This window comes from Maylandia zebra, unplaced genomic scaffold (genome assembly GCF_041146795.1).
Source record: "Maylandia zebra isolate NMK-2024a unplaced genomic scaffold, Mzebra_GT3a scaffold31, whole genome shotgun sequence".
Taxonomy (NCBI): Eukaryota; Metazoa; Chordata; class Actinopteri; order Cichliformes; family Cichlidae; genus Maylandia; species Maylandia zebra.
In genome coordinates this window covers 294112-302497 of record NW_027490061.1, presented here as the reverse complement: position 1 = coordinate 302497, position 8386 = coordinate 294112, and the positions used below count along the sequence as shown (strand labels likewise).

The 8386-nt window shown below is 42.5% G+C and overlaps 1 protein-coding gene and 1 long non-coding RNA gene across 4 annotated transcripts; both read left to right on the top strand.

The window, feature by feature from the left end:
• The first annotated feature begins 393 nt into the window (after positions 1-393).
• On the top strand, positions 394-998 carry LOC143416180 (uncharacterized). Its single transcript, XR_013096556.1, has 2 exons — positions 394-717; positions 938-998. It is a non-coding gene; the product is annotated as an uncharacterized LOC143416180 (long non-coding RNA).
• A 3811-nt stretch (positions 999-4809) lies between these two features.
• LOC143416190 (uncharacterized) lies at positions 4810-8386 on the top strand. 3 transcript variants are annotated; one of them, XM_076881608.1, is made up of 3 exons: positions 4810-7882; positions 8031-8105; positions 8326-8386. In XM_076881608.1, the coding sequence occupies exon 1, from the start codon at positions 4868-4870 to the stop codon at positions 7571-7573; it is 2706 nt and encodes a 901-aa protein (XP_076737723.1). In that variant the 5' UTR covers positions 4810-4867; the 3' UTR covers positions 7574-7882; positions 8031-8105; positions 8326-8386. The 3 variants fall into 3 exon arrangements, with proteins under 3 accessions (XP_076737723.1, XP_076737722.1, XP_076737721.1); XM_076881607.1 differs by having other exon boundaries at positions 8031-8386; XM_076881606.1 differs by having other exon boundaries at positions 4810-8105.

Sequence of the window (8386 nt, the reverse complement as noted above, 5' to 3'; positions counted from 1 at the left end):
TCCAAATTCCTTTGGAAAAATAAACCCCCACGTATAAGCTTAAAAACACTACAAAAGACCAAGGATAAAGGAGGACTAGAACTGCCTAACTTTCAGCACTACTTCTTAGCCAACAGGCTTCAGTTTATCTCAGGATGGTTAAAACACACCCTCTTAGATGAACCTTGGCTAGATGTAGAACAGACACTTTGCAATAATCTAGAGATTTCAGATCTACCATTTATCAGCTCAAACATCCAAAGACATGAATGCTTTAAAAGCATCAACATCAGCTCTTCTCTGACAGCATGGTGGGAGTTTCTAAAATTGACGGAGTCTTCATTAATCCCATGCAAACGTACACCTTTCTGGAACAACCCTGACATATTGTAAATGCCGGCAAAGCCACTTTACTTTGCACTTTTATTTTGAAGAGTACCTTAGCACTTCCTCTTTTATTGTGTCAGACTTCCTGTTCTGTTCTCGGTGAGGCAACGCAAACACGTTGCTTCAGAGTGAGTAAAAGCGTTTGTTTTTGAGGGTACTCATGCAAAACTATGTGTTTTATTTATCTGTCACATGCTATAACTTTGAAAGTTTACTCAATGTGGTTGAATTCGTTTTTTATTGTGTATGCATGTCATTTGTTTGTGGTGTGGAAAGACTGGCTAAGAGATGTGCATGGAGGAGGTTGGCTAGCTGATTCAGCATGATTAGCACCCTTGGAAGCAGAAAGAGGTTGGTTAATGATTGCAAATGATTGTTTATGTATTTAAGAGACAGAATGGTTGTTGTTAATTCATTTTATTAAATGCTGTAACATAAGTAGTTTAAAAACTATTGATTTATGTCAATGTCACTATTTGAGTTAATCAAAATAATTTTCTATGGTAAAATGTGAACATTTCTGCACTTTTTACGTAAATGTTTAATGGTATTTGTTTGTGCATCTTTATAGTTTTCACGGTGCCATATTGTCGGTGGTTTAAAGAGGAGAGAATAAAGTTGCATCAGTCGAAGCTCTCTGCGTCACGAGTGGTAATTCCAAGTGGGCAGCTACAGTGAAAACTCCTTGACTGCAAGAGACCTGCCATCCCTGCAGAGATCCTGACACCATTTCATCAGAGATCCAGCTACCAACCTGTTACCAGCCAGCTGATTCCACTCGCAAGGTTAGAAAGAACAGCATACTAAAGCTCAAGACTCCAGATACTAAAAGAGACATTGACTACCAAGAAGAAACACGGGACTGCTTACACACATGCACAAGCTTAATGCATAACTAGAAACTCTTTAAATAATGTTACGAGGCCAAATTAATTCATGGACTGCCAACACATAATATTCCTGAATCTGGTTAATGTTTCTTGGTGAGCGAAATGTGTTTTTTGTGGAATAATAATTCACAGGATGTCTGTTTATGAAAAGGTTTAAAAGGTGAAGCTCATTAGCTAATTTATGAACATTTGTTGTTGCTGTCTTACACTAAACATACCTTTGAATGTCCATAATCAGTAAATGTTTGACATAGCGTTACTCTGTGGTAAAGATTAACTACAGCTTTAAAGTATAGTCAAGCAGTAAGGCAATCAAAGCTACAATCGACTTAAGGCAGCTACAGAAACAAAATGTCACTACCGGAAGAGCAAACAGACAACCCCACAAACGCACCATGTGAATCCAGCTCATCAAAAGAAGAAACAGGCAACCCTATGAACGCACCATGCAAATCTAGCTCACGTGAGAGAAAATTAACAGAGAAAGGCCTAGAGATGCAAAAGCACGATATCAGAAAGCGTGAAAAATCATTCAACAAGACTTATGACTCTTGGAAGCTCGTAGCAAGGGAAACTAGAACAAAACTAAAATCCCTCTGCTCAGCAGAAGACCTCAATAAACTGCAGCAAGACATTGAAGCAAAGCACGACGCTGTAAGTTCACAGTATGAACCTATCCTGCGTAACAGTAACACCACACCTGACATTGTCAACAAAATGGACGCCTGTGTTACGCTAACAAAGGAGGTATGTAACCTCATAAGTGACCGTCTAAAGACCGTTCATGAGGAATATAATAACCATCTTGAGAAAGAAAGAGTAAGAGAAGTGTTAAGCAAGAACGAATATGGGTCTGTTTTTGGCAACAGCATAACAGAAACTGCAAGCTCTATAGAGTTGTCAGAGCAATTGAGCCATCACTCTGGCTCATCCTGTACCCGCAGCAGTAGAGTAGATGCAGAAGCAGAGCTTGCTGCCAAGCTGGAGCAATCAAAGGCTATGGAAGAAATTCAAGCACAGCAAGCACATCTTCACAAGTTAGAAAGTGAATGGAAACTCAAAGAGGCAAAAATGTTGTCAGAAATTAAACTAAAAGAGGTGGAAATGCAACAACAGTTGGAACAAGAAAGAGCAAAACTACAGCAGTTACAAGCAGACAAAGAAGTTGCTATAGCAATAGCTCGCGTGAAAGCGTACAACAGCTTGAAGGGTTTGAGAACCACAACGGGGAAATTGATAGTAAAATTAGCTCTGCTTGCTACAGAAGGCAAATTGAACCTCAGCTGAATCCAAATGCCGCATCATTCCAACCCCACAAAGCAATTCCAGAAATGACAATGACCCAGGAGTCTGTCAGCTTAGCACAAGCAATCGCTAGCTCATTAAGTATGAATCGCTTGCCAGTCCCTGAGCCTGCCACATTCAGTGGGGACCCTTTGCAGTTCACCGATTGGAAAATGTCATTCATTAACCTGATTGACCGAAAACCCCTTCCAGCAAGCGAGAAGATGTTTTATCTGAAAAATTATCTCGCAGGAGAAGCACGCAAAGCGGTAGAAGGTTTCTTTTACCAAGATTCAGAAAATGCATACAAGGGAGCATGGAAGGTCTTAGAGGACAGGTATGGGAACCCATTCATTATACAGAAAGCATTTCGTGATAAACTCATGAGATGGCCGAAAATCAGTGCAAATGACCCACTAGCGCTACGGGAGTTTGCTGATTTCCTCAAAGGATGCTCTGAAGCAATCCCACACGTCAAAGGACTAGCTATCCTAAACGATTGTGAAGAAAATCACAAATTGCTCAAAAAACTGCCAGAATGGATCGTGCGCAAGTGGAGTCGAATTGTTGTAGATGAACTTGACGAATGTGGCACCTATCCAAATCTTGCATGCTTCACAGACTTCCTGAGTAGAGAAGCACGGATAGCTTGCAACCCGATAGCTTCTCCACTGTTGATGAATTTCAAACCTGTAGATGATCGAATCCCAAAGAGAGCCAAAGTCTTCAACACAAACATGCAACCAAAGAGTTCCGCTCAGGAGAAACAAGACACAAACATTAGTAAACCAAAATCACCTTGTTCTGTTTGTAAAAGTGAAACTCATGGAATCTCAAAGTGTCCCATCTTTACAGCTAAGAGTGTTGAAGATAAAAGGGCATTCATCCATGAAAACCGGCTCTGCTTTGGATGTTTAAGAAAAGGTCATATCACCAAAGATTGCAAAAGGCGACACACGTGCAACATTTGTGAACGTCGTCATCCAACCTGCTTGCACGAAAACAGAAAGCGAAACCCTGCAGAAGCAGTAACAAATAGCTCCACTCCCAAGGAAGAACCTGTAAACCAGGAAACACACAAGGTCATGTCTCATACATCAACACAACGCGTTTCGGCTACCTCAAGTATTGTCCCAGTCTTTGTGTCTTCTGTACAAGAACCACAGAGAGAAATACTCACCTATGCATTGCTAGACACACAAAGTGACTCAACATTTGTCTTGGAGGACATACTTGATAAGCTGAATGTGGATGTCCAACCAGTAAAACTGAAACTCAGTACCATGACGGCTATTGACACAGTCATCTCGAGTAAGAGTGTTCATGGTTTACAAGTTAGAGGACTCCACTCTGAGAGTTGTATCCAACTACAACAGGCTTATAGCCGCGACTTTATCCCAGTGGACAAGTCGTACATCCCAACAAAGGAAACAGCATTACTGTGGCCTCATCTCAGAAGCTTGGCGGAAAAGTTGCCGCCTCTCCAAGATTGTGATGTAGGGCTCCTGATTGGATATGACTGTCCATCTGCGCTGGCTCCTCTTGAAGTCATCATAGGTGACAAGCATGAACCCTTCGCACAAAGGTCAGAACTAGGATGGAGTATAATTGGCTCATCAAACCCCCACCTAGACAGACAAGGAAACCAAAGCTTTGTGCATCGGCTCACAGTAAAAGAGTTGCCTGTTCCATCAGCGACAGATGTTCTAAAAGCCCTGGAATCAGATTTTGCTGAGAGAACCCATGAGAACAAATATGTGTCCCAAGAAGATGTCCATTTCATACAGTTCCTCAGTAATCACATCACACAAAGGAAAGACGGACATTACGAAATGCCTCTCCCTTTCAAAGGGAACAGCCCACCCAACCTGCCAAACAACAAGAGGTTAGCCACGGTACGTCTACAGTGTCTCAAGAAAAAACTAAAGGCCAACAAACAATACTACGATCAGTACCGAACATTCATGGAAGAAACCATCAACAGGGGTGATGCAGAGCCTGCTCCAACAGCATCTCAGGGGCAGACCGAGTGGTACCTACCACATCATGGAATCTGTCACCCCAGGAAGCCGGACAAACTAAGAGTTGTTTTTGATTGTTCGGCCAAATCCCATGGTGTCTCTCTGAATGATACCCTATTAACTGGACCTGATCTTATCAACCCTCTGGTTGGAGTGCTTTGCAGATTTCGGAAAGAAGCCGTGGCCGTAATCTGTGACATTGAAAGAATGTTCTATCAATTCGCTGTCACCCCTGAATCCAGAAACTATTTGAAATTCCTCTGGTGGAAAGAAGGTGATTTGGAGAAAGAACCTCAGGAGTACAGAATGGCAGTTCATCTGTTTGGAGCTGCATCATCTCCAGGATGCGCCAATTTCGGTTTAAAGCATCTTGCACGACAACATCAAACCGACTATCCTCTAGCATCAGCCTTTGTGGAGAAAAACTTCTACGTTGATGATGGATTAGCCAGCGTTTCATCAGTTGAGGAAGCCAAAGAACTGATCATTCAGTCACAAGAGTTGTGCAGAAAAGGAGGCCTGCGCCTTCACAAATTCAACTCAAATGAAGAAGCTGCTCTCTCCAACTTAGACCCTTCTGAAAGAGCAGCAACCATTGAACCTCGTGGGTTTGACCCATCCCCTTCAGAACGCACTCTTGGCATTCAGTGGTCGATAGAGGACGACACCTTCAGTTTTAACATCAGCCTGAAAGATCAGTCTTCGACTCGCCGTGGTTGTTTGTCCGTCATTGCCTCACTCTACGATCCACTTGGATTTATCGCTCCATTCAGCCTAAGTGGAAAACTTATCCTACAAGAGCTTTGTCACAGAGGCATTGGATGGGACGACCCACTCCCAGAAGATGTGAAGCCACGGTGGGAGAAATGGATAAATGGTCTTTTCAAGTTGAAGGAGGTCTCAATTCCAAGATGTTACCACCCACACGACTTCCAAAACATTGTCAGAGTAGAGCTACACCATTTTTCGGACGCCAGCTGCTTAGGATATGGTGCATGTTCTTACCTGAGATATAAAAATGACAAAGACGAGGTTCATTGCAGCCTTGTGATGGGAAAGGCAAGGGTGGCACCCTCAAAGGTCACAAGTATCCCGAGGCTTGAACTCGCAGCAGCGGTGGTTTCTGCAAAAGTAAGCGTCCTGTTAAAGGCTGAGCTTGACATGAAAATTGATGATGAGTTCTTCTGGACCGATTCCCAAGTGGTACTTGGTTACATCAACAATGACGCTCGCAGGTTCCACATATTTGTCGCAAACCGTGTTCAACTCATTAGAGACAACAGCAATCCCAATCAATGGTATTATGTGGACACCTCAGAAAACCCAGCGGATCATGCATCCAGAGGGCTTCATGTTTCAGACATCCACTCTACAAACTGGCTGCAAGGACCAAAGTTTCTCTGGGAACGTGAGTTACGTCTAACACCTAGCACTCCAGCTGAGTTACTTGTTGGTGATCCCGAAGTCAAGACAATTCAGGTGCTCGCAACTGACGTCAGTACCTTCAATGATATTCTCGATCGTCTGAATCAGTTTTCATCTTGGACAAAACTCATAAAGGTGGTTGCAAGAATCAAAAGACTGAGATCTCAACAAAAGCATACTGAACATGTGACGATCGAGGAGCGTGAGAAGGCTGCTGAAGCAGTGATAAAGATCGTACAGCAGCACGCCTTCCCTCATGAAATAAAAACGTTTCAAGCCAAAGGTGACCTTCCAAACTCAAGCTCTCTCTTCAGTCTTGACCCCATCTGGTCTGATGGACTCTTGCGCGTTGGTGGGAGATTAAAGTGGTCGTCTCTTTGCCACAAAGTGAAGCATCCACTCATCGTACCAAGCAACAGTCATATAACCAAGCTCATTGTGTCCCACTACCATGCTAAGACATGCCATCAAGGTCGAAGCCAGACACAAATGGAGCTTAGAGCAAATGGATTCTGGGTCATTGGTGGGAGCAAGCTGGTGGCCAAAATGATACACACCTGTGTGCTTTGCAGGAAACTTCGACGACCTACAGAGAGCCAGCGAATGGCTGAACTCCCTAAAGAACGTCTTGAAGCCTCAGCACCCTTCACATTTAGCGGCATGGACTGCTTTGGCCCGTTCATTGTGAAGACAGCACGCAAAGAACACAAAAGATATGGTCTGATTTTCACGTGTCTGTATTCAAGAGCTGTCCATATTGAGATGCTTGAAGATTTGTCAACAGACTCTTTCATCAATGCATTGAGATGCTTCATCAGTCTTAGAGGAGCTGTCCAACAATTACACTGTGACCAAGGTTCTAACTTTGTTGGTGCCAGGAACGAATTCAAGGAAGCACTTAAGCAATGCGACGCCAAGCAATTGGAGACCTTCTTATCTGAAAAACAGTGCGAATTTGTCTTCAACGCCCCTTCTGCCAGCCATGCAGGAGGTGTCTGGGAAAGGCAAATAAGAACGGTTAGGAATGTGTTGAATGCAACCTTCGCACAGTGCCCATGTCGGCTTGATGATGCCTCCCTCAGAACGCTGCTATATGAAGCCATGGCTATTGTCAACAGTCGCCCATTATCAGTTGACGGAATCAACGATCCTCATGCACTGGAACCTTTAACGCCGAATCATCTCATCACGATGAAAACAAAGGTTGCTCTTCCACCCCCCGGAGTGTTCATGAAAGAAGATTTGTATGCTACAAAAAGATGGAGAAGAGTCCAATACCTTATTGAACAGTTCTGGGGCCGCTGGAAAAGGGAGTATCTGCTCAACATATCAACAAGGCAAAAATGGCACTTACCTCGGCGTAACCTCAAAGTCAATGATATCGTTGTTATCAAGGACGACAATCTCCCACGAAACCATTGGCAACTAGGTCGAGTTGTGGAGACCTTTCAAGACCATGATGGCTTAGTCCGTCGAGTTAAAGTGCGAGTTGGAGAGAGAAAGCCTCAAAGAAAGCAAGATGCCCCTTCTAAACCTTCAATTATTGAGAGACCAATCCAAAAACTAGTACTACTCCTTGAGAATTAAATAAAACAAAATATGTTAAGACAATAATAGTTATGTTTATACACTACCTCAATGCATAAAGTACACTTACCTGTATACCTCTAATAGTTCAATTCAGTCATCCATCTATTAGTATAAGAAATCCTGTACAACTCACTTGCTTTGTGAATTTGTTCGTTCATTGTATCAGGATTTGGTGGGAGTGTAAATGCCGGCAAAGCCACTTTACTTTGCACTTTTATTTTGAAGAGTACCTTAGCACTTCCTCTTTTATTGTGTCAGACTTCCTGTTCTGTTCTCGGTGAGGCAACGCAAACACGTTGCTTCAGAGTGAGTAAAAGCGTTTGTTTTTGAGGGTACTCATGCAAAACTATGTGTTTTATTTATCTGTCACATGCTATAACTTTGAAAGTTTACTCAATGTGGTTGAATTCGTTTTTTATTGTGTATGCATGTCATTTGTTTGTGGTGTGGAAAGACTGGCTAAGAGATGTGCATGGAGGAGGTTGGCTAGCTGATTCAGCATGATTAGCACCCTTGGAAGCAGAAAGAGGTTGGTTAATGATTGCAAATGATTGTTTATGTATTTAAGAGACAGAATGGTTGTTGTTAATTCATTTTATTAAATGCTGTAACATAAGTAGTTTAAAAACTATTGATTTATGTCAATGTCACTATTTGAGTTAATCAAAATAATTTTCTATGGTAAAATGTGAACATTTCTGCACTTTTTACGTAAATGTTTAATGGTATTTGTTTGTGCATCTTTATAGTTTTCACGGTGCCATATTGTCGGTGGTTTAAAGAGGAGAGAATAAAGTTGCATCAGTCGAA